At 33.9% G+C, this 27,337-nt stretch overlaps 1 protein-coding gene and 1 long non-coding RNA gene across 6 annotated transcripts in view; one reads left to right on the forward strand and one right to left on the reverse strand.

Annotated features, from left to right (window-relative positions):
• LOC149559912 (uncharacterized) overlaps positions 1–27,337 on the forward strand; it is a 207,799-nt gene that overhangs the window by 13,260 nt on the left and 167,202 nt on the right. For all 3 annotated transcript variants that reach the window (XR_016363638.1, XR_016363639.1, XR_016363637.1), the window contains exon 2: positions 10,781–10,820. This is a non-coding gene — a long non-coding RNA (uncharacterized LOC149559912). The remainder of the gene's footprint in view (positions 1–10,780; positions 10,821–27,337) is intronic.
• LOC149559913 (transcriptional activator DEMETER-like) overlaps positions 1–27,337 on the reverse strand; it is a 212,555-nt gene that overhangs the window by 12,702 nt on the left and 172,516 nt on the right. For 2 of the 3 annotated variants that reach the window (XM_089824363.1, XM_089824361.1), the window contains exons 11-13: positions 11,967–12,058; positions 11,639–11,707; positions 10,362–10,398 (exon numbers count right to left, since the gene is read on the reverse strand). In XM_089824363.1, coding sequence (XP_089680489.1) covers positions 10,362–10,398; positions 11,639–11,707; positions 11,967–12,058 — 198 coding nt within the window. The remainder of the gene's footprint in view (positions 1–10,361; positions 10,399–11,638; positions 11,708–11,966; positions 12,059–27,337) is intronic. The other variant, XM_089824362.1, reaches the window with a different exon arrangement.

The raw sequence follows: 27,337 nt of genomic DNA on the forward strand, positions 1-27,337 counted from the left end.
CTTGAGATATTAAATATCTCCTCCTTATGTCATCAAAGTATTTACTGACTCTTGACAAGACTTGAAGAGCCTTTTGCTAGGCTTTTTTAGGTAATTCAACAATTTTTTGCTTCTTATGTCTCTGTTCTACCCACTCAGAACTCTTAGGAACATTTTCCTTAGCCTCTTCTTCATCTTGGTCCTCCTCATTAGAGACTTCAACAAAAATCTCATCATTTGAGTACTCAAGGTCAATCCTTTTTTTGATTGCCTTTGGAACTTGGATTACTAATTCATCAAAATTTGCCACACATTTTTCCAATTTTGACCAGTGATCCTCATTAGGATAAAAGCCTTTGAAACTTTTATCTATCTTTTTCATCTCATACTCAAAACTAACAATATCTCTATACTTAACCATTCTTTCTCTACACACATCTTCATTCGGCTTGTCAACAATGACATCCTCTTCCCACATAGGTTTTGTAGGCAGCAGGGTATATCCTCTCATTTTCTTCAAGGCATGTCTAACTACGTGAAAGGATCATAAGTCTTAGCTGGCCAATTGGCAATCTATATTTTCTCAAAAATTCATTTGTTCCCTCAATGGCATTCTTGTCAATCTCAAAATCTCCCACTTTGGTACATCTACAAAGGAAGATCCCTTTCTTAACATCTTTGCCTAAGTACTCTTTGTTTAAAGAAATTAGTTGCCAAAATACCTCTACAAACCCTAATCTTTCAAGTACATATTTAGGTAAAATATGGGGTGGCTGAGGGCATCCAAAAACCCTAATAACAGTATATTCTTCAAATAAAAAGACACTACCCCAATCACGTGTTAATTGCTTTCCGTCATCAAAGCACATTTTAGGTTTAACAACCTTTCTTACACTTGTAGGGATTCTTTCAATTATCAGACCTATCATTTTTAAGATTGGATAAATAAAATCATTATAAAAGGCAATTATATTAGAATGAGGGTAAAACATTTGACATACTCTTGTCCACCTTTGTACTGGCAATCTCTCTCCCCATTCTTGAGTAGACCCAAAGAAACTCTGATCAAATATGTCTGAATTCTTGAATAGGATTAGGTGCATGAGTAGAGAAAAATGGTGGAATTTGAAATTCGCCAAGTCTCCTTGTTGAGCAACAGTGATCTCCTTATGAATATGTTAGAAAGGTTAATATTTCCTTGGATATATTTTAATTGGGATATTCCAAGGGTCCTTACATGTAGTTTGTCCACTTGTACACATGTGGAGGATATGTCATTGTTTGTCCTTTATTCCACATGTAAGGACAACTCTTGTTTATTTCTTTATTTAGTTTATCCTCCTTAAGAGGATTGTGACACTTTGCACACACCTATTATGAATGTGGCATTCATAGAAATGGGAGTTACAAATGCAACTCCTCTCTCATCTCTATATAAGAGATGCTCCTCCTTCTTTCTTCACAACTACACACCACTCTAAGCACTTGATGTTATTGTATTGAGCTACTTTTGCTCCAACACTCTCTCTCTCTCTTCTTTAGGCATTTGCCTTCATTCATAATAATTCACAAGGGGTTTTCTTTGCTTTCCCCTTATAAATCCTTGTCTCCATTGTTGAACCATCTTGGTGTATGCTCTTGGAGTTGCTTATCTTATGGTAACATTGTTTCACACTTAACTTACTGGGATTGTTTCTCGTTCCTTGCTCAACATTATCATTTCTTACATGGTATCAGAGCTTGGTTATCTAATCCTTGTTTTAAGTTTTGTGGTGAAGGTTGCCATTCATTGGAGCACACCTTATTTGGAGACGTTATTGAGAGAAGAAGTTTGTGTTGTGATTTTAGCTCTTTTTAACTAATCTTGTGCATGCAAGCTTTATTTTTTTACTAACCCTCTTTGGAAGGCTTGCCGCCAAAGGGTTTTCTTGTAAAGCTTTATATTTTTCACTAACCCTCTTTGGAAGGCTTGCCGCCAAAGGGTTTTCTTAGTAAATTTTAATTTTTTTTTTAGTAAATTTTAATTTTTTTTTTTTTTCTTTGGTTTGTTTTGGACGGCATGCCACCAAAACAAAACATATTACATTGGTAAAGGTTTTTATAAAAACACAATAGTAAAGCTTTCTATCTCTCTACTTTTTCTTACTTCATTTATAAAAAAAAAAAAAAAAATAATATATTTTACTATATTGTGTTTTTTTAAAAAAAACATAGTGCAAAGTTTTTTATATATATAAAATAAAATATATTTTTTTAATTCAGTTGGGCGGCCGCGCCACCCACGCGCCACCCCGTGCCTCAGCGCGCAACTGCCGCCAACGGCACTATCATCATTCTTCGCGCACAAGCGCCGCCGCGCGCCAACACTGCCTCCGGTTCAGACTTACGCCGCCGCGCGTAAACGTCGCTGCCGTTGCAGACCTCGCGCTGCTGCGCGCAACCGCCGCGCACTCTTGCGCCGCTCCCCACTCTGTTCGCATTTTAAACCCCAACCACCGCTTCCGCTGCTACCTCCGCCCTCCTTTCACCACGCGGCGACCACCGACCTCGGCCCTCCGTTCGCCCCGCGGCGACCACCGACCTCGGCCCTCCGTTCACCACGCGGCAACCACCGACCTCCGCCCTCCTTTCGCCACGTGGCAGCCACCGACAGCTCCGCTCCACTTTCACATTTTTTTAAAAATCCTTCCCCCTCTTTCATAATTTTAAACCTTTTATGTTTTAAAATTTTGTTTTAATTCCAACTAATACAACTTGTATTATATTAATTTTTTAATTGTTTAATAAATTAATTTTTAATTTTCTCTATCACAATTAGTTAAAATTAAAAGAAAATATTCTTAATCTTATCAAAAAAAAAAAACAAAAAAAACTAATTTTTTTTTTTCAATTAATAAAATTAAAATTTTTTTTCTCTCATTTACCCTTTTTTTCAATTCATCTGATTTTCAAATTAAGGGCATTTTTTTTTTTTTCAAAAAAGCGAAGAATTTTTTTTCCTAATCATGTCAACATTAATTCCAGAAATCAAACTTAATTATTCTAATTATCATTCTTGGAAAACTCATATCTCATTTATTTTTCGTTTTAAACATCTCTTCGAAATAGCCACTGACCCTTCTCTTGAGCCCGGTTCAGCGGCTACTCAAGACGAGAAAGATACTTGGAAAGCTAAAAACGAAGAAGCTTTAGGGTTAATTGGTATTTCTATTATTCCAGATTTATATGTCTTAATTGCTCACTGTTCTAAAGCTCATGATGCATGGTCCATCTTGAAAACCAAGTATGACAGTGGCGATGAATACCGCAAAATACAATTGCAAGATCAACTCGAAGATCTCAGGTATGCAGATTTTAAAGGTATGGATGAATTCCTCTTAAAATTTGATTCTCTTAAAAGTCAAATTATGGCTTTAGGTGTTCAATTAGAGGACATTCGTTTAATCCATCTTATTCTTAAAAAATGTCTTCCTAAATAGTTTCAACAGTTTATAACTAATATTCATGCATAGCTTGCTATTCCTACTTTAACTTCTCAGTTAACTTATGTTATTTTTCAAACTTTATTAAGACAGGAAGAAGCTAAGCTAATTCAGTTTGGTACTCTCAAATCAACTGAACATGCATTTGTCTCTAGAAATTCAACTAATAATTTTCGTTCCAATAATAATAATTACAAACAATCTACTTCTAATTCAAATAACACTAAATTTCATCCCAAATATAATAATACCCATCATCCTAATAATACTCGTAATACTAATAATCAAAGGAATCATTCCAATTCCAAACCTCATTGTTCTTATTGTGGCAAAGATGGTCATCTTGTCAATAACTGTTTTAAAAAACAAAATGATAAAAAACCTATGAATCATAGTACCAATCATCAAACCTCAAACCATAAAAAAGGTAATTCAACTAGTTCTAATCCTCGTCATGCTTTTACTTGTAGCTTTAATCTTTGTAAACCTTTAGAATGGATTGTTGATAGTGGTGCATCACAACATGTCACTTCTCATAAAGAAATTTTTGATTCCTTACAACCTGATATTGCTAACATTCCTATTCAGTTAGCTAATAATCAGACTTGTAAAGTTGAAGGACTAGGTGATGTTACTATTCCTAATGGTAAATTGCATGATGTTTTATATGTACCTGACTTGAAAACTAATCTACTTTCTGTTTCACAGCTATGTCAGAACTATAAAGTTGAGTTCTACAAAGATACATGTTATATTATAGATCCTCAAACCCTCAAAGTGATTGCTCATGCTAAAATGGATAATGACAATTTGTTTAAATTCCATGAATTTGCTAGTTCACGATATTCTTTACACACTTCTATTGATTTCAATATATGGCATGAAAGACTTGGTCATTTAAATTCTGATTATATTACTTTCATGCAAAAGCATAGTATGGTTGATGGCTTGCCTAACATTATTCCTTCCAAGATTGCCTGTACAGGTTGTATGAGTGGTAAAATGCATAGGGAGCCCTTTCCAAGTGGAAAATCATGGCGAGCAACTCATAAGTTGCATCTTGTCCATAGTGATCTTTTGGGTCCCATGGAGAATACCTCCATCCAAGGTTCTCGGTATGCACTTACCTTTGTTGATGATTTTTCTAGACGAACTTGGATCTATTTTTTGCATAGCAAGGATCAAGTTCTTGATATATTTATTGAATTTCAATTATATGTTGAAAGGCAATCTGGGTATAAACTTAAAATTCTTAGAACTGATAATGGGAAGGAATATGTGAATAATGCTTTTCATTCTTATTTGAAATCGTGTGGAATTAAGCACGAGCTTACTATTCCTTATACACCACAACAAAATGGTGTAGCGGAAAGAAAGCATCGGACCATTGTTGAAATGGCTCGAAGCATGTTGCATGCTAAGAATTTGCATTATAAATTTTGGGCTGAAGCCATGTTTTGTGCAACTTATATTCTTAATCGGACTCCTACCAAAGCTCTCAAGGCTATCACTCCAGAAGAGGCTTGGTCTGGTAGGAAACCGAATTTACATCATTTACGGATATTTGGTTCTATTGCTTATGTTCATACGCCTAAAAAGAAAAGGCATAAATTAGATGCTAAGTCATCTCCTTATATGTTTGTTGGCTATGATGAAAACACTAAGGGTTATCGTGTTTATGATTCCACTACTAACAAAGTTCAAGTTGCCAGAGATATTTGTATTGCAGAAAATGGAGTTCATGATTGCTCTACTACAATGGATGAAGAATTCAGTGGCACTAAAATTGTGCTAGTGGAGGACCAACCTCCTTCTCTTAACCCTACTCTTTCTCTTAATCAAGTACCACCGGTTATTTCTGCTCCTACATCTCATGATACTCAAATAGATACTAATGATACTTTTCTTACTCATGATTCTTCCTCTAGTGATAATTCCATTACAACTAAACGTAAACCTAAATGGGCTCAAAATCTCATCAATGAAGCTGATGATTATATTTCCAAATCGGGTGGAATTAAACATAGAAGGATTAATTATTGTAGTTATGCTTTGATGACTACTATTATGAATTCTAACGATCCTCAGTCTTTTGATCAAGCTAACTCTCACCCTCATTGGCAGAAAGCCATGCAAGAGGAATATGATTCGTTACTTGCTAATCACACTTGGGACTTAGTCACATTACCTCCTGGCAAAAATCTAGTTTCATGTAAATGGTTATATAAAACAAAATTGAATACCAATAATGAAATTAGTAAATTTAAAGCTAGACTAGTTGCTAGAGGTTTTTCCCAAATTGAAGGCTTAGACTATAATGAAACCTTTGCACCTGTTGCTAAAATGCCTACTATCAAATTAGTTCTTGCTTTAGCATCTAAAATGAATTGGCCCATTCATCAAATGGATGTTAAAAGTGCCTTCTTAAATGGTGAGTTACATGAAGAAATCTATATGGCTCAACCTCCTGGATTTGTTAAGAAAGGTACTGAAAATCTAGTTTGCAAATTGAACAAATCTATTTATGGTCTTAAACAATCGCCTAGAGAATGGTATTCTCAAATTAATTCTTTCTTCATTTCTCAAGGTTTTACTAGAAGCAAAAATGATCCTAATTTGTATATTAAACATACTAACGATGATATTATCATTGTTATTGTTTATGTAGATGATTTAATTCTCACTTCTAGTTTAGACATTTTGATTTCTGATATTAAATTCCAACTTAAACAAAAATTTCAAATGACCGACTTAGGTATCTTACATTACTTCTTAGGTATGCAAATTTTTCAAACTCCTACAGGTATCTTTGTTTCTCAAAGCAAGTATGCTTATGATCTTGTAGAAAAATTTAAGATGAATGACTCTAACCATGTTTCAATTCCATGTGAATTAGGAACTAAATTAATGAATGATATGAATACTCCTTTTGTTGATGAAACTTTGTATAGACAGTTAGTAGGAAGTTTAAATTATTTAACTCTTACTAGACCTGATATTGCTTATAGTGTTGGTTTAGTGTCTCGCTTTATGTCTAAACCTCAACAAACTCATTTTAAAGTTGCCAAACGCATCTTAAGGTATATTAAAGGAACTATTAATATAGGCTTATTTTATGATCCAAACTCTGAATTTATTTTACATGGCTATACTGATTCCGATCTAGGTGGAGATCCCAATGATGGGAAATCCACTTGTGGTTATTTTTTCTTTGTTGGTTCAGGTCCAATTTCTTGGAAAAGCAAAAAGGAGCACTCTATTTCCCTATGCTCAACTGAAGCTGAATACAAAGGTTGTACCAATGCAGCTAAGGAAGCTTTGTGGATTCGAAGACTTCTTGATGATTTCGGTCTACCTCAACAATTACCTACACCTATACATTGTGACAATCAAAGTGCTATTGCCTTGGCAAAGAATCCAGTGTATCATGCCCGAACCAAACATATTTCACTTCAACATCACTTCATTCGAGAACAAGTTGAAGACAATCAAATTATTCTTCTTTATTGTAAAGGAGAAGATCAAGTGGCTGATATTTTAACCAAACCACTTTCTAAAGAGAGATTTCAGTTCCATTGTAAAAATTTGGGTTTACAACCCGTTGAAGTAAACTCCCCAATTAAAGATTAAGGGGGGGTGTTAGAAAGGTTAATCTTTCCTTGGATATATTTTAATTGGGATATTCCAAGGGTCCCTACATGTAGTTTGTCCACTTGTACACATGTGGAGGACATGTCATTGTTTGTCCTTTATTCCACATGTAAGGACAACTCTTGTTTATTTCTTTATTTAGTTTATCCTCCTTAAGAGGATTGTGACACTTTGCACACACCTATTATGAATGTGGCATTCATAGAAATGGGAGTTACAAATGCAACTCCTCTCTCATCTCTATATAAGAGATGCTCCTCCTTCTTTCTTCACAACTACACACCACTCTAAGCACTTGATGTTATTGTATTGAGCTACTTTTGCTCCAACACTCTCTCTCTCTCTTCTTTAGGCATTTGCCTTCATTCATAATAACTCACAAGGGGTTTTCTTTGCTTTCCCCTTATAAATCCTTGTCTCCATTGTTGAACCATCTTGGTGTATGCTCTTGGAGTTGCTTATCTTATGGTAACATTGTTTCACACTTAACTTACTTGGATTGTTTCTCGTTCCTTGCTCAACATTATCATTTCTTACAGAATACTCTCAATGATATAATCCACAAAAGCATAACCTATATTATGGTTTGGGTCTTTGATATTCAAGGCCATAATATGTCCTAGTGCTTCCATAGTTTCATCTAAACCTAGGACTTTGTTGCTTCCAAATAAAATGTTCTGAAAATATCTTTGGAAGAATTCCAAAGGCATATGTTTGTCAAGATCCTTCTTCTTTGGAATGTTTCCTACATCCTTCTTTGTAGACGAAATATGCCTGGTCATGTTCTAGCCCATATAGAAATTCTGATGACTCTTGAAATTCTCAGTTAACTTCTCCACCTCTATTGGCATTGACATAGGTCCCCCCAAGTCAAAAACTTCTATAAATATTTCCTTGTCTAGGGATAAGAAAACACTTCTATCCTTCCTATGAAATGTCTTGTTGACAGAATTATAACATTTGATTAGGGCTTTCTCTAGGTTGACATCTACAAAAACTTCAAGAATGATTAATTTGCCTAAGTTTCTTCCCCATGGATTCCAAATCGGAGCATTTGATGCTTTGTTCCTATAGAAGAACCAAAATAATTCATACCCATTTCTATGAGGGACTTCTGCACCTCTACACAATGCATATGGGTCTTTGAATATCAAATCATCTGCTTTCTACGCATTAGTTGAACTAGCAAAATGTGAATCCACTCTTCTACAAATGTGTTTGGAACCTTCGGTGGTGCATCTAGTTGCTCAATTATTGCTTGCGTGATTAGCTCTCCCTCCCTATGAGGCATTTCTACAAGAAATCTAGTTAATTTTGTATGCTGAAAGCTGAAAAAATCACTTAGATATCACTTTGCACTTGAAAATTGCTCAAAAAAATAGACAACTTAAGAAAATGATAATGAAAATTCTCCCGCTATTCAGACTTTATTAGTTTCTATAATGAGGGCGTGGCTTTAATTGGCATTTAAGAGTGGCACACTTGAAAATCTATCAATTTCTCGAACTGGCCAAATCTGCACTTTTTCCAAATTTTTGTACATCTAGCTCATCACATTCTTATCCAGCTCAGACTTTGCCATTGAAAAAGTTGTTTTATGCCTTAAGACTAATACTCGTGACCATGCGACTAGGGCTTCACCTCTTAGCACTTCGCAACTTTGCAACAGTTTAGTAAGATACCTATAGTAACTGTGTGATGCCGCACTCATTGTTTTATCTAGCCGTTATTCTTTCATTACAACATTGTGACTTAAATTTTATTTGCTACACATATCCTTGCGAACATGCGACACCCTGCAACCTTAACCATTTGATCTTGCTTTCGCTCATTCGCAGCATCAACTTACTAACTAGGGTTAGAACTTGCAACAGTGTGATGCACTACATTCGCTACTTCACCACCTTCCCCGCGAGTTAAAATTTAACTCCAGTGATGGTGCGAAGCCATAAAAGTTGATTGTATGATCACTTGATCGCCTCTTGCAACTTGAAACTTCAACTATGCTTTAAACTTTTGCAAACCAGCAATGGACATTTCCTTTGAATGCCATATATCCTTCGCGACCTCACGGCTGGAAGATTATCCTGGCCACTTGACCATGCGATCATGTGCATATGTCAGATTTCTTTGCCATGTGTCATAGACCAATCTGCGTGTCTATGATTTGGCTTTACCATCTAGGAGCATTTGGATATGTGTCCTCCCTTTGCTACTTCGCAACCTTAGAAGACTCCAGCTGGGTCTCACATGCGAATATGTGACTTACCTTTATATTGACTGCTTTCCTTTGTTCGCATGGTCGCCAATTTGAAATAAGAAAAGTTTGGAAGACCTGCAACCTTGCGCTTATACTCTTTGCGACCGTTCACAACTAAAATACAAAAGTTGCCACTGACTACTATGAAACCGCGCAGTACCTAACACAAGCCATTTCGCTCCTCGCTACCTTAGGAACAGTTAGTGAGCAAGGATGTGTGATGTTGCTGAAAATGAAGACTTCGCAACATCACAACTTAACCATATAGAAAGCCATGAAATAATAATGTGAAAGCATTGTCGTATATCACAAGGATAGAAGATATATCAAACAAATTGCATATCCTTATTTTGGACTTTTAAAATCAACTTTGAAAAAAGGGTTTCTATTGATCTCCAAGATGGAACGTTTTGACCTAGGGTTTTATAAGGACAAACAAACTTTAGAAACCCTAAACAAGGTAACTGCAATTCTTTCACTATTTTCACTTATAATTTTCAAAATCTTTGGTAGGTGGAAAATTAGACCAACAAACCCTAACTAAATACAGGGCTTTTTGAGTTTTTCAATTTTAGGGGTTCATACAAAAAAATCCACTTAAGTTTTTATTTTTATTTTTTATATTTAAGCATTTGTGACTTGGGTATAGCATGATTATCATATCTCACTATATCCAGTATGGGCAATTTAGCTGCTGGTTATGACTTTTCTCATTAATCTTATTACACCTTGAATATAAACATAACTTTGCAGTCATTAGTATGAGAGAACAATGGTAGACTCTATTGTTGTGCTTAATATTCTTTATTGATCACATTATACTTTTCTGTGGAGCTAATACTAACCAATACAATTACTTTTGCATCTATAAGATGTTTATGAATTGATAATTAATTGAAAAATAGTGTTCCACTTATTTAGAGTCATAAATGCATTACCACTACTAAGCAATGAAACAAATTAATATTATTCAAGTGTGTGAGGCACACCTTTCCAAATGTAATCAACTGATAGTGAAGTTCGTAACTGCACACAATAAAGGAAGAAAAGAAGTTGAGTGTCATGCAATGAAACAAAATTGAAAACCCCCACATATGCAATCAGATTAAATAATGGTAAAATGTTTTGTTTTAATTTAACAAATTGTGAAGTAGAATACTTGGACAAGAAAAAAATAGAACCGCCAAAGTATGATTATATTTTTGTTTTAACATTTTACATCCTTGATTTAATTTAAAAAACATCAATAGAATTTGTTGATAAAGGTTCATAAATAATTACACTGTTTGTACTTTTGGCTTCAAGCTTTTCAAACTCTGCAAATACTCTCTGAGTTGCTGTGTACTCTCTATTTTTTTTTATCTATTACTTTTTACCAGTCTAACTTGTGCTTTTTTTATACATACAGGAAAACTATGGATAAAATCGCAAATGTGAGCAAAACACAGGTTAAAACATTTTTTTCACTTAGTTTGGCCATATAGCCACTAAATTTCTATTTTGAGATGACTATTTTTTATCTGACACAACTTGTAATTGGATTTTCCAAAAGATGAATATATGATCTTTTTTGAGACTTTAAATTAGGCACTTCCTGTGTTGCCAAGTTGTTTTTGTCAAGTTGAAAATTTTGGGCTTGTCATGTACTAAATCCGAACCTACAAACTATGGCTATAACTAAAGAGAAAGGATATGGGTATTCAAGGTTAACAAAAAAGATATATAGATTGTAAAGCATTAATTGCCTCTATACCCACAATAAGAGGCTAGATAGTTATGGCTAAATGCAGAGGTGTTATTCTTTCGACATTATTTTGCACGTATGCTTTTCTTTTAATTGTAGTCAACATTAGAAGTACATCTACCATTTTAACAGTTAATATTACATGTTTGATTCTTAAGTTCTTAGGTTTTATTTGAACAAGTTGAATATATCTAAGAACCTACAATTTGTTTTTTTATCTAAATATTAATATAAAAGCACTATGTTAGGTCGATGAGAGAAAATGGTCCCTACCTGTCAAAGATTGTAGTCATCTCTTCTTACTTCAGTGGTTCTAATGTTTTCTAACCACATTAAGTTAAACTGCTTATCTATGTATATCAAATTTTGCTTTGTAGATAACTTGGGATCCAATGCAATTTTCACACTTCTAAGAACATTATTCCCCAAGTAAATGCATTAATTAATTGCAGTGTAAGTTTAAAATTAAGCTTCTGTACGTGCTTTAAAAATTGCAGTCTGCTAAAAAGCATAAAAATTTACAGAGTCCGCTGATCAAGTGTGCACAGTCGTGGCCATAAATACTGATGGATGCTGTTCAAATAAGGGTACCTGCATGACATAAACCAGGCAAAAATGACCTTACTGAAAATTTGATATAAATCTTATGGCTTATTAACAATGCAATTATGTTTAATTTCCAGATGTGATATGTCTAGACTCTAACTAACTTTTTTGTATATGACATCAACTATACAGCCAAAGTGAATTAACATAATTGTGAACTATTTAGGTAAATCTTTTGAGGACCTACAGTTTAGAACTGCCATACATTGAAATCAGTAAAACTTTGTTTATTCATCTTACTTACTCCTCTAATTTATGTATCAAAAGACTTTCTGGGAGTGGGGCAAGTGGAACCCATCCAAGACGTACAACTATCCGTGCAACATTTGTGTCCACCTGGCAAAAAAATATTTTGTATTAGTGGCAACATATCCAAATCAAATCTAGTTCCAAGGGACCATCAATATGTGTTTCTGATTGAGTTATGACATTTTTAAATCTTTATACAAGTAACTACCAAAAATATCTAATGTAAAAGAACGATAGTTGTGAATAACAATTAAGGTATACATATACTAGTCAAACATGTTGTATACGTCAGCATTTTTCTTGCAAGTTTATAAATCTAGAAGTAATCAAGATTAATTTTTCTAGTAGTGGAAGGAGAAACATGATGACCCCAATAGTTTAATTTAGTTTTTAGAATATTGTGATAGCAATGGAAACATATTGTAACATGCTTCCTAAGTTTAACTTATTCTTTCATATAATACCTTTTATGCACATACAATACTCAAAATTAATAATTATTACCATGAGATAAGATTCCAGTTTACCTTCATTATTGGTAAAATTCATTTCCAGCTTGCATCCCAATACTGATGAGTTGGACGCTTTTGGTATGCAATTTGAATTCTTTTATTGTACGTCAAGTTCGAGTTGGAGTTCTTCTCTATTTGTCATTTCGGAAGTGAAAGGCCTTCCCTATTTGGCTGATATAGTTTCGGTGGGATTCATCCCTCACCCTATTGTACTTGTTTCCCTTGGCTTCAGATCTAGCAAATCTGATGCATTACCATTAATTAATCAAGGAATAGGTCTTTGGCAATTCATATTTAGTTGACTTATCTATGCATGAATTTATTAATCTACTATTTATAGATGACGAATGCATTCAGAAGGCATAAATCACTCCATTTGTGAAGTTTGTTGGAGGCATTATACAAACACCATTCTATACTCCCACAACACTTACATATAACTCCCACCGCACCCCACCTGTACAACCTCTACAATATCCCACCCTCTCCCAATTACCATGCAGATTGCAAAAACACCATATGTTCTTGACTTCGTACGACCCTACCTCATCATCGTGCGCCATCACTCCCCTTCCACTATACACCCTTACTTCCTCCTCTTCCACCATAGGCCCTCACTTCTCCCTCTCTCTATCATATGCCCTCACTTCTCCCTCTCTCTAGCATATACCCTCACTTCTCCCTTTCTTCGTTGTGTATTGTCTTTCTCCCCACCATACTTTCACTATTGCATGCCCCTTTACACTCTATCATTGTAGAGGCACAGCCAGTCAATTCCATAGGCCCTTGTCCTTGTTAACATATTATCTCACAAGAACATAGCTGAAGGCCAAGCATATTAGGTTACCTACATTTCCCATGACATTTGTAGGAGATTATAATGGTAATAGAGCTAGTGATTTTGCTATCCTGTGGGAAGTGAATGCATGTTTGTACTAGAAAAAATAGATAGTATCACTCTGTTGGTAGAATGCGGGAGCCATAAGACCCTACTGTAGAAGTTGCAACTTTGCTAAGAGAGCTCAATAGAAATCAAGCTCAGATCAATGACATTTAGCGACTCATGGAGGAAACATTATGCAAGTTGGTCAAGGCAAAATATATGGAGAACAAAATGGGCATAGTGATAATTCGGTTATGGGAAGGATAAACCCTGAACTCTCGTGCCCTTGACCCCCGATGCCAAATTTTCCTCCAAAAATTTAAACACTCCATACAGAACGGGAACCTACCTTCCAAGAAATGCAAGAAAAATTATAATAAGATTGGAGAAATGTGAATATGGAAGGGGATATATCCTACAAAGATTATACTGAGTTGAGAATGAGGTAGTCCGACAGTGGAAACTGTGGCTACTTTAATAATGACCTTGAAAGAAAAATAGGCAAGGTGAATCTATCTCCATTTGATGGATCTAGATCAATCTTTGCAAAGGCATGGGTGAGGAAGACATACACATACTTCCATCTCAATCCAATGCTTAAAGAAGAAGAAATCAAATTTGTCACACTCCACCTGGAAAGAGTTGCTAAGGAATGGTGGCATTACAGTTTGGTCACTCTTGATCATGATCCGCTAAACTCTTATGTCAAATTTATAGAAAGACTTATAGATTGTTTTGACAATAAGGATCTAAAACTTAATTTCAAGGAGTTGGCAAAACAGAGGCAAACTGGGTCAGTTGAGAAGTACATTGCTGAGTTTCAAAGACTCTCTATGTTGGTGATGAACATCTCAAAGAGATGATAGATTATGCTGTTCATAGATGGTCTAATAGAACCACTAAAAGGATGGATGAAAGGGTTCAATCCTAGCCCTCTCTCTGAGGAAATCAAGAGGGCATGTAACATGGTAGCATCTTTTTCTTCTTCTTCTTCCAAGAGTTATTCTCACCTCCAGCGACCCTTGGCTCCAAAGGAGAAAGACAACAAACCCCATCTGAAGAAGCCATCATTGGGTGAGGCCACTAGACAAGATTGAGGAGGAATCTCTATACTTTTGTAAGGAGTCAAAGGAACCAAATCATTGATGCCTAGGCAAGGGAAAAATCCATTATATTGAGGTGATGTTTGATAGCGAGGAGCATGAGGAACCAATGCCTAAAGGAGATGGTCAATAAGCTTTCCAAGGAGTTTAACATAAACTACACAAAGAGGATTGCCATGCTGGTATGACAAGGAGGCAACATTTCTCTTGCTGATACTCAAAGGGTATCATAGTCCACCCTTCCCAAAATTGCTTGTCCTCAAGCAATGCAAACTTTTAGTGTAAGTGATGCCCACTTATATACCTCTGATATCCAATGTAATAACCTTGAAATTTCAACTTGAGGTTAGAACTCTATAAATTTTTGCGAATATAAACTTACAAATCTGTAAAACATCATAATATTTAATTTAAAATACTAAGAGTAATTCAATTTTGGAACTTATTTAATGTATTGTAGGATTTTCTTGCTCCTGACTATGCATTGCCTTGTCCTAGGATGAATCTTGAGGAGTAATCCTTATAATCCTTGGAAGAGACTTTATCTCTTCCTAGGCCTTATGGATACCCTTTTAGGATACATCCCTTATTATTCACGGTAGATATTCTATCTCTTTCCACGTCTTTATGGATATATCACTTTAGGATGCACAAATCTACAATCCTTTGGAGAGACTTTATCTCATCCCAAGCCTCTATAGATATCCCTTTAGGATTTATCCATCTCTATAATCCTTTGGAGAGACTTTACCCCATCTCAGGCCTCTATGGATATCGCTTTAGGATTTACTCATTTCTACAATCCTTACGAGAGACTATCTTGTCTCAAGCCTCTATGGATATCACTTTAAGATTTATCCACTCTACTATCCTTAGGAGAGACTTTATGTCCTAGGCCTCTATGGATATTCCTTTAGGTCTATATAATCCTTAGGAGAGAGTTTATCTCTTCCCAAGCCTCTATGTATATCCCTTGAAGATTATCCATCTTTCTAATTCCTAGAAGACTTTATCTCTTTAAAAGCTCTAGAAATGTGTGATCTTAAATTAGTTCCATACAAGCAATTGAAAAGATTCTAAGCATAAGTAAATACAATTGGATACCTGCATTAATATGTTTGTACTTTATTGTTTCCTTACAAATTCTCATTCTCTAATTCAATATTCAATTCTTTACTTGTTACAAGTCATACCTGCCAATTCTGATATAAAATTAATATTGATAATTTCCAACTAATTTAAAATCAATGAATTTTGATTTCTAATTCCACTTTTTGGCCTTTCTTCTCTAGTATTGGTTGTTGTTTTGGTTCTCAAATTTGTGCGCCATTGTCATAACTAGGATTGAATTTCATCAAAACTCCATTGCTTTTCCTCTTCATTTAGTGATTGGATGCTATTGAGATCTCTTGTATCATGTATTTTTTTCTTATGCAGCCATCCTTCTATTAATTTGTCAGATATTGCTTGTATTCTATGGAATTGATTCATTTTCACACACTTATGTCCTGCTGCCCATGGTTCTTTGCACCTTAAACATAAGCCTTTCTTCATTATGCCCTCTTTTTGCTTGAGAGCTTCCTTGCCTTGGCTTTGGTGCCCAATACTCCACTGTTCTTTGCAAAAATAACATGCTTTTCCTTTATAAAATTTTCTTGACCCTTCATACTCATGGTATGCCTTGGTTGGTAAATTCTTAGTCATTTCATTAATTGTATTAGACTCAACTTTCTTTGCCAATCTGGTGGCTTCCTCCACGTTTTGGGGATCAAATGGTTTTACAAAGTTTTTGGTGAAATCTTTAAGTCCTATAAAAATGTGACCCTATTTTGGGAAAGATTTGGGACCATAATAGATAACCTTTGGAATTGGTAGGATATTCCTCCATGGTTCTAGTTTGTTAGAGCTGGGTTTTCTCGTGGAAATACCATTTGGGGTCCTTTTCATCAAATCTATTTATATGTCTTTGGGAAAATTCCCCATTGGAGTTTATATCTTGGTGACCTAGGGAAATAAGCCCTTGATGCCACCACTCATGTGTTGCCCCTTCCAGATGGAGTATAGCAAATTAGAGTGCATTTTCTTCTATCATTGGGTTCAAAGTGAAGAAGGTATTCAACTTCTGCAACCATGTGTGAGTTGTGCTTTTGGTGGTATTACTTTGTTTCCTTTGTTGGGCTCTTTGTTTATATGCTTCCTAGTTTCTTTTTGTCATGTCTCCCCCCTTAGATTGACCACTGAAGCATATACTTAGCATATTCCAGAAACCCATTAGGCTAAAGTTATTAAACAAGGGATGATGAACATGGTGACATTAACATTAATATTGTTAATTTCATGCCCCTCATTTTAAGTTGACAATTTTATAATGTTGAATTTAGCCAATGATTCTATTTGGTGTTTTCCCTTAGGTCAGTTTCCCTATTGGCATTCTTTTGCACACTATTAGCCAATGCTTACACCTCAGGCTAGGCACAATTCCATAATGAATGGCCGCCATCACGATATTCCTAAGTATGGGTGTAACACTCAGGTAGACGGATATTCAAGGGAAAACAATGCGTAGAGAGACGATGGGAAGAAGGATTGAGAAGCCATTTTGTTAAGTAATGCATTTGCAAGTGGAGTCTATGTTGAGGCTAGAGATGAAAACTCAAACTAGTTGAGGAGTCCATCACAGAACTTCCTATCATGCTGATATAAACGAACTATGAAGGCGAGATTGACATTCTGATGTACCGGGAATCAAATTGATTTGGTCGAATGGAGAACAAGGCATGCCTTTGCAGTGTTCAGTTCAAATGGTTAAGATGAGCTTGTGGTTGAAGTCCATATGCTCAGAGCTTGAAATAGTTAATGTGGACAATAGTATTGGTAACTCATAACTACCAAGTCATCAGTCATTCCTGAGAGTGGTAGATAGTTTGCACTCTTGTGTTGTCATCTCAATTGCATGGATTGCAGTATCTAGAGAGACAAACTTTAGTGCAGACAGGCCTAACAATCGACTCTTGTAGCCAACCTTATTAATCATATGTTGAAGGTGGATTTCGGTGATTAGAAGATAATGAGTATTTCCTATAATTCGAAGTCAAGCCTAGGGGTTATGTAAAGTTTCTAACTAGATTTCAATATAACACCAACTAATGCACAATTTTGTTTGCAGGTTTAAACACAGATGCCAATGAATTAGATTTACTTTAGAATCTATATATAGCACTACAGAAACAACAAAGATGTTTTTGTATATGCGATGCTTATGTTCCTTTGATATGCTTGAATTAATAGATTTCAATGCCTTGCAATATCGAGCAGATCGAGTATATATATAACAAGGAGGGGTGTGAGAGTGAATGGGCATGTCTCTGAATTGAGACATGACCATTCACTATCACATCTATTTGGTGATTGATTATCATACTCGTTCTAAGTTAGTTAGACTTAACATGTTACATCCCAATTTTTGACCTAATTTAAAATGTTCATATAGCCATTGAGGTTCACATGAAGTCAGTCGACAGTTAAATTTGTTATAATTCTGCAAAATGGTAAGATGATTAGTTGTTATAATTTCATATGAAGATAACATGCTAGTTGATTATTTTGCCATGAATTCATGGAATTGAAAAGGCGGTTAGCTGTTATGATTATTTAAGATGATTAGTCATTACAATTTCATGTGAAGATAACATGCTAGTTGATCATTTATTCATGGAATTGAAAAGGCGATTAGCCGTTATGATTATTTATAATTAAATAACTTATTATGGTAATATGATTTAACTGTAGAGAATTTCCTCGTAGGAAGCATGTTGAAGGTGAGGAAGCATTGTCAGAAAAAAATTGAGCACAGGAGCATCACCATTGCTAGACATAGGAGCATTAACATCGTGAATCACCATAGTCGAGGACTTAGCGACTTGAACATCAGGATACAATCAATGAAACCAAATGAGCTATTAAATAAATAATTTAAAACATAAAATAATTTAATTAAAATATAATGCGTACTTCCAAAAAATTTAAATGAACTTTCACTATATTATTATAATATATACCTATGTACACATAGATATAAATAAAGTGACACCATAATATCATTTTCGTTATAATAAAATGATGCCACCTCATTAATATATCTACGTATATGTAGATAGATTTAAACCTTAATATTTTCCGAATTATAACCTCCAATCTTCTTATTCCTTTTCTTGTTTGAAAACTGATTGAACACTTGGCACATTTATTTGGCATCCAAGAGCTAATACATTTCCTTATGTTATGGCTTCTTGGAAGCCAAAGAGTTTCTTAATTCTTTTTATAGCATGAGGTCGGGAGAGATGAGAGACAAGAAATCACATTTCCGCCTGCTATTATTTTTCTAGTGTTTTCCTAGCTCATTTTGGCTTCTTTCCACAAATGATACTTTGCAAAAACAAATCGATTTTCTGCAATTTCCATTCGAAAACCTTTGCATTTATAGCAGTGCCATTCTTAATATAGACTGCTGCATATTATTCCTTCTATGCTAAAGATTGACATTGTATTTACATATTGTGATTATGCCTGCAAGCAAATCAAAGAAGAGCTGATACAAAATTGTTTAGCAATACTCTATTCTTATTTCCTACAAACACCTGACTACCTTGTTCATATTTATTCTGCCAGAAATTGTGAGCACTCTTATGCTAAGACTGTAATAGATGTTTTGCAAGCAAAGGAGAGGTAAGTAGTTGAGCATCCAGCAAGGTAACAATTACGAATTAATCTAGGTTATGTAGAATACCCGAAATCCAATATTTCAAATACGGTTTTTCTTGATCAATGGTGCAAAAACATCGAATTACACGGTAGTAAGCTATAATATTTATCATCATTATGTCTTGTTTGACCTTATAGGATCGATCCTCTTTAATTTAGAATTGTTCATGGTAAGTAAAAGCCAAGTAACCATGATATGAATCCATGAATCATTATGCCATTGGAATTAACACAATCTTTTGCAAATCTTTAAGAATATTATTTTCAAATCACAGATTGTGATAAGCTGGAATATATATATATATATATATATATATATATATATATTCATGAATTAGTTGAGAATTAACAGACAGAGCCAATTGCTCTGAGCTCCAAGCACCTAGGATTCACCGGCTATATAGCCATGGGAAAGGTGAAGAGTTGAGATGGAGTCTGCAATGACATAGAAATAAAAGTCAGATATGAAACATTAAATCTGGAATAATATCGTTTCATAGCTCATGCATGATCATGTTTATTATATTTTCTACTATCAAGTCAAGTGGTGTGATTAGATACCAGGATGTTCAGTGAATGACAAGATATTCCATGTCTATTCTGGGTAGGGGGCATTTCTCATTAGAGATTGTGTGGGGATAAGTTATGGTCTGAGGTTGGGTGGTTAAGCCCCTAACAATGTTTCCCCTCTTCAGAAGATGTTGGACGTGCATTAGATAGAGATAAGATATGCATCCAAAAGTTTGTTGTAAATAGGTATTTTTACTTTAATGATGTATATTCAAATAGAAGGTAAGATTAATTGAGTTGTATCATCGTTACAATTATTTCTTTAAATGAGAACAACTCTTATCGTCAATATAGTTGGAAACCAGTTAGATCAATTGATCTTCTGACTAAACGTGGAATTTATTTATTTGCGAGAGATGGATTTATTTGATGGATTGTTATTTCATTCTTTCATTTATAAGAATAATGATTATGAGCATATTTTCTAATCAGATGTTATTGCCACAATTAAGCAATCGGAGGGAAAAGAATGATCCAATGGTGATTGCCTAATTGATATAGTGGTATATGAAGCCCTAAATGATATAGCGGCATCTGATGTCCTAAATGATTCAATGGTAATCGATGCCCTAATTGATACAGTGGTATCTGAAGTGCTAAATAATATAATGGTATTTGATGCCCTAAATGATCCAATGGTAATCAATGCCCTAATTGATATAGTGGTATGTGATGCCCTAAATGATATAGTGGTATTTGATGGTAATTGTTATTTGATTTTGATATAGTGGTATTTAATGATAACCGTCATTTGATTTTGATATAGCAGTAGTTGATCGTAATCGTCAATTTATCCTAAGTGATATTTGTGGACTAATTTGGGTGATTGCCAAAGCATCCCTATAATGATTTCTCAGTTCAAATTCCATGGTATGTAGATTTTAATCTCTGTAGTAAATTTATTGATGGTGTTTTCAGATGTTAGTTATGAGTTTTCCATTTAAGTAATTGTAACTATTAATCTCATTCACATGAACCTAACTGATATAACTGCCTTCCTATAAAATTAAAGTAATAATTGTATTTCTTTGAATATGTTAGTTGTTAATTAAAACCCGAAAAAAGTGTATGTTACATATGGTATTAGAGCATCAGGTTCAACGCTGAAACTTTGGGCCAAACACTGCTTTTGAGAAAACTGAGAATGTAATGTTGAAAAAGATTTATTTTACATGACTAGATATTACAAACAAGTTGGAAATATCACACCGAGAAATCATCCAGAATAGCCGAAAAGAGTTGAGATGATATGAAATGGACAAATGTATAAACTGCAAAATCATAAAGATGAAACAAAACTAAGAAATGACATGATTGGCAAGTCGAGCAGTGGTGATCGAGCTATTTATCCGCTCATTTAAATCCTTGCCAAGGTAATTTAAAGGCATGTTTCCCATCTTTCGAACACAAGATTGTCAGTGGTGCTAGTTAATAAGGCAAGACCCGTCTATTATTGAGCGGACATTCTAAACACTAGTATGCTTAGGTCGCAGGACCAAAATGGTACATATGCCTTATCCCAGGAGGAAGGGTCATTCTCAGTAGAGAATGACAAGATTAAACAAGGTCCAAATGTTAAGGCTTGCACAATACAAACTAGCTCCTATAACCTTGATGAGATGTTATCTAAACCCTGATGATGGCTAAATATTTCTTTTCAATTGAACGTTCCTAGCATTTACTTTATGCAATTATATTCCTATTCATATGAAATGGTAGTAATATTTTGCTATCTATTTTGGACTTGAACTAAAATAAAAATAGAACAAAAAGTGTGAACTACAATTTGAGAACTCTTTTAATTTAACAATGATAATCCTTTTTTGATGTTGATTAAATGACAAGAAGGCCATTTTGTGCTCCAATATGGAGTAAACACACTTGCATAATTGAAACTATCAATGCTTATTTATAAATATAAAGTTTTGTTTGACTTGAGTTTTCCTTGAAACATTACGTTGACAAGATGGGCATGAAAGCCTAGGTCACAAAAATGGAAAAGATAAACTTCCAAATATTTACAAGCAAATGATGAGTTACTCGATAAGAACCCTATGTAAATTTGTTTCTAATGCTTATGGAAATAACAAGACACATTGAGCTATTTATATTATTTAAGGATGAAGTATATTTCTATCATGGGCTGATTATTTTGATGAAATATTATTGTGATAAGATGGGCATGAAAGCTGAAGTTACATAAATGGGAAGCATGGATCTATTAACCTTTTCCAGATGACTTGTAAGTTTGCGAGGATGATCTACTCATTATGAGTACCATATGCCAAATGGTATGTATAAGTGATTTAATTATGTGATCAAGTTATGATCTAAAACTTGCTAGTTGAAGAATTCCAATTTTGAATACTTATCTTACTCTTAGTTATTTAACCCTGAAAATTCTATTATATCAAGATATCAATATGGAGAATTGAACTAATGATATGGTGAGTGTCTACATGAGTATGAAAGTAATATGAAATAGAATATCCTACAATATAATCAACTCAAGTGATATTGAGGTGACCATAAGAATGGTAAAGTGAACTCAGGTGAGTATGTGTTAAATTTTATGATATCATGCAAGCATTTTTCTAGAAACATTGAAGTAAAAACAGACCTTGAGTTTTGATCATGATTTAGATTTTCATCCAATTTTGAAAAGAAATGATATCATGATACTATATATACATCTTGTATTGGAATATTCTTTTGGTGTCTAAAATTGCAGAGATCATCGAGGACGATGAAACACAAAAGGGAATGGTACATTACAGTCCAATTTTAAATGCTCCTTTATAATGTTCGTTACAATTTCAAGTTCATCGAGGACAATTAAACACAAGGGGAATCGTATGTTAAATGTTCATATAGCCATTTAGGTTCACATGAAGTCAGTTGACAGTTAAATTTGTTATAATCCTACAAAATGGTAAGATGATTTGTCGTTATAATTTTATGTGAAGATAACATGCTAGTTGATTATTTATCATAAATTTATGGAATGAAAAGGCAATTAGCCGTTATGATTATTTAAGATGATTAGTTGTTATAATTTTATGTGAAGATAACATGCTAATTGATTATTTATTCATGGAATTGAAAAGGCGGTTAGCTATTATGATTATTTATGACTAAATAACTTGTTATGGTAATATGATTTAACTGTAGAGAATTTCCTTGTAGGAAGCATGTCAAAGTGGTGGAAGCATTGTCAGAAAAGAATTGGGCATGGGAGCATCACCATCACTAGGCAAATGGGTATGAATCATGAATCACCATGGTTGAGGACTTAGCGACATGAATATCATGATACAATCGATAAAATTGTATGAGCTATTAAATAAATAATTTAAAACATAAAATAATTTAATTAAAATATAATACGTACCTCCAAAGATTTTAAATGATCTTTCACTATATTATTATAATTTATACCTATGTACGTACACATAGATATAAATAAATTGACACCATAATATTATTTTCTTTATAATAAAATGATGCCACCTCATTAATATATCTACGTATACATAGATAGATTTGAACCATAATATTTTTCGAATTATAACCTTCAATCTTCTTATGTTATAGTTCTTGGAAGCCAAAGAGTCTTTTAATTCTTTTTAGAGCATGAGGTCGGGAGAGATGAGAGACATGAAATCACATTTCCGACTTCTATTATATTTCTAGCATTTTCCTAGCTCATTCAGGCTTCTTTCCACAAACGATGCTTTGCAAAAACCAATCAATTTTCTGCAATTTTCATTCAAAAACCTTTGCATTTATAGCAATGTCGTTCTTAATACAGATTGTTACATGTTATTTCTTCTATGCTGAAGATAGACGTTGTATTTACATATTGTGATTATGCCTAGAAGCAAATTGAAGAAGAGCTGATACAAAATCGTTTAGTAAAACTCTATTCTTATTTCCTACAACACCCAACTACCTTGTTTATATTTATTCTACTGGAAATCCTGAGTGCTCTTATGCTAAGACTGTGATAGATGTTTTGCAAGCAAAGGAGAGGTAAGTAGTTGAGCATCCAGCAAGGTAACAATTACGAATTAATCCAGGTTATGTAGAATACCCAAAATCCAATATTTCACATACGGTTTTTCTTGATCAATAGTGCAATAACATTGAATTACATGGTAGTAAGCTATAGTATTTATCATGATTATGTCTTGTTTGACATTATAGGGTTGATCCTCTTTAATTTAGAATTGTTCATGGCAAGTAAAAGCCAAGTAACCATGATATGAATCCATGAATCATTATGCCATTGGAATTAACACAATATCTTCTGCAGATCTTTAAGAATATCTTTTTCAAATTACAGATTGTGATAAGCTAGAATATATATATAACATTCATGAATTAGTTGAGAATCAATAGATAGAGCCTATTGCTTTGAGATCCGAGCACCTAGGATACACCGGTTGTATAGCCATGGAAAAGGTGAAGAGCTTACATAGAGTCTGCAATGAAATAGAAATAAAAGTTAGATATGAAACATTAAATCTAGAATAATATCATTTAACAGCTCATGCATGATTATGTTTATTGTATTCTCTTGCTGTTAAGTCGAGTGGTGCGATTAGATACCAGGATGCTCAATGGATGACAAGATGTTCCATGTCTATTTTGAGTAGGAAGGGTCTTTCTCGTTAGAGATTGTGTGAGGATAAGTTATGGTCCGAGGTTGGGTGGTTAAGCCCGTGACAATGTTTCTCCACTCGACAATATGTCGGACGTGCATTCGATAAAGATAAGCTATGCATTCAAAAGTTTGTTGGAAATAGGCATTTTTACTTTAATGATGTCTATTCATTTAGAAGGTAAGATTAATTGAGTTGTTCATCGTTACAGTTATTTCTTTAAATGAAAACAACTCTTATCATCAATATAGTTGGCAACCAGTTAGATCGATTGATCTTCTGACTGAACATGGAATTTATTTATTTGCGAGAGATAGATTTATCTAATGGATTGTTATTTCAGTCTCTCATTTATAAGAATAATGATTATGAGCATATTTTCTAATCATTATGTTCTTGCCACAGTTAAGCAATCGGAAGGAAAGGAATAATCCAATGGTAATTGATGCCCTAATTGATACAGTAGTATCTGAAGCCCTAAATGATACAGCAGCATCTAATGCCATAAATGATCCAATGTTAATCGATTCCCTAATTGATACAATGGTATCCGAAGTCCTAAATAATACAATAGTATCTGATGCCCTAATTGATATAGTGGTATGTGATGCCCTAAATGATAGTGGTATTTGATGGTAATTGTCATTTGATTTTGATATAGTTGTATTTAATGGTAACCGTCATTTGATTTTGATATAGTAGTAGTTGATGGTAATTATCAATTTATCCTAAGTGATATTTGTGGACTGATTTGGGTGATTGCAAAATGATGTCTCGGTTCAAATTCCATGGTATGTAGATTTTAATTTCCATAATAAATTTATTGATAGTTTTTTAGAGATTAGTTATGAGTTTTCCATTTAATCAATTGTAATTGTTAATCTCATTCAAATGAACATAACTGATATAACTGTCTTCCTATGAAAATGAACTAATAACTATATTTCTTTGAATATGTTAGTTGTTAATTAAGACCTAAAAAAAGTGTATGTTACATAACACAGGTATAAACATATATTACTGATCATAATGAGCTTGATTCATATGCAGCCTGATAATGATATTTATAAAGATTGATAATGATCTTAAATCAAAGGGATTGGAATATGTTACGATCATGACTGAGATATGATCTTAGATAAAATATATATATGTTCATTGGTTTGAACTACAACGATCATTTGCAAAATGACATAAAATGGGATTATATATACATTTATGTATGTATGTATCTATGTATATATATCAGTGTGTAAATCATATTGGTATATATATACATATGTATATAGATCTTTGATCATAGTCACTGTCTGACCAAAGCTAAATGCTTTAACAATCCCTCTTAGCTAGGAAAGACAAGGTGCATATATATATATATATATATATATATAAGTTCGCCTTATTTGAAAAGTGATATCACCTAGTTAGTGATATACTTTAAGAAAATCAAGTCTCATGATATCTACCATAAGAGATCATGGTATATCCATAGATATAATGTCACATAATACCCACCGTGATAAAATGAACATATTGATCTTCTATAGATATCACGTCACATGATAGCTATCAATATGTCCTTTTAACTCTCATGACTTGTCCATGAATATCAAGTCACATGATATTCATTATGATAGTAATCTAATCATTGTAAAGTCATCACCTTATAATGTTAGAGTCAACATTTCATTATAAAAGATTGTCACCTTTTAATAATGTACATAGGGTAGGCCCATAAGCCATAGTCAGACATATGACAAAAGTGTTTACACTTTAAACATCTTTATTAAATATAATACAAATTTACAAAGTTGAGACTCAATCTCATAAACTTACATTTCAACCATACCAAGTTTCTTTCTAAAATGATCAACCTTCACTTTAGGAAGAGACTTGGTGAGAATGTTAGTTGTTTGATCACCTGTATTAATATATTCCAATTGAATAGCTCTTCTTTCCACCATGTCTCTTACGTAGTGGTAAGGAATTTTTATATGCTTGGATCTATCATGAAATACCAGATTCATGGACAACTTGATACAACTTTGGTTATCACAGTGAATGTTGGTAGGTTTTAGAGGGTCACAGAATAAACTAGAAAGCAATTTTTAAAGCCACACTGCTTCTCTTGCTCCCATTGCTGTTGCAATGTACTCTGCCTCGGTAGAACTCTGATCAACTGAAGCTTGATTCGTACAAATCCATGCAATCATAGCTGATCCTAAACTGAAATAACATCTTGATGTGTTTTTTCGATCTTTTACACTTCCGACCCAATCAGAATCAGTATATCCATGTAACTCCAAGCTAGCATTCTCATATTTAAGTTCATACCCAATAGTGCCTTGAAGGTACCTTAATATGTGCTTCAAAGCAACAAGATGTATTTCTTGAAGTTCACACATGAACTGACTTAATGCATTCATAGCATAGCAAATGTCTGGTCGAGAATTCACAAGATACATTAGAGACCCAATTATCTGTCCATATAAAATGGGATCAATAAGTCTGGATTCAACACTTGCTTCCTTTATCTTGTGCAAGTTGGTTTCCATAGGTGTTGACATAGGTCGATAGTTTCAAATTCCAAATCTTTTTAGAATATTGACAGTATACTTCTTTTGATGTAGGGAGATGCTTCCAGACTTCTAATAAAAATCCAATCCAAGGAAGTAATGAAGAATCCCTAAGTCCATGTCAAATTCAGAAGTCAATTCTTTCTTACACTGATTAATGAAATGGTCTTCTCCCAGTAATCAGAAGGTCATCAACATAAAGGATTAGAATCAACATATCACCTTTAGTTACTTTAAAGTAAAGATTTGGATCAGCATCAATTTTGCTGAATCTAAGACTTAGAAGATATTTGTCAA

This window comes from Cupressus sempervirens, chromosome 4 (genome assembly GCF_028749045.1).
Source record: "Cupressus sempervirens isolate cs-2001-9-10 chromosome 4, ASM2874904v1, whole genome shotgun sequence".
Lineage (NCBI taxonomy): Eukaryota > Viridiplantae > Streptophyta > Pinopsida > Cupressales > Cupressaceae > Cupressus > Cupressus sempervirens.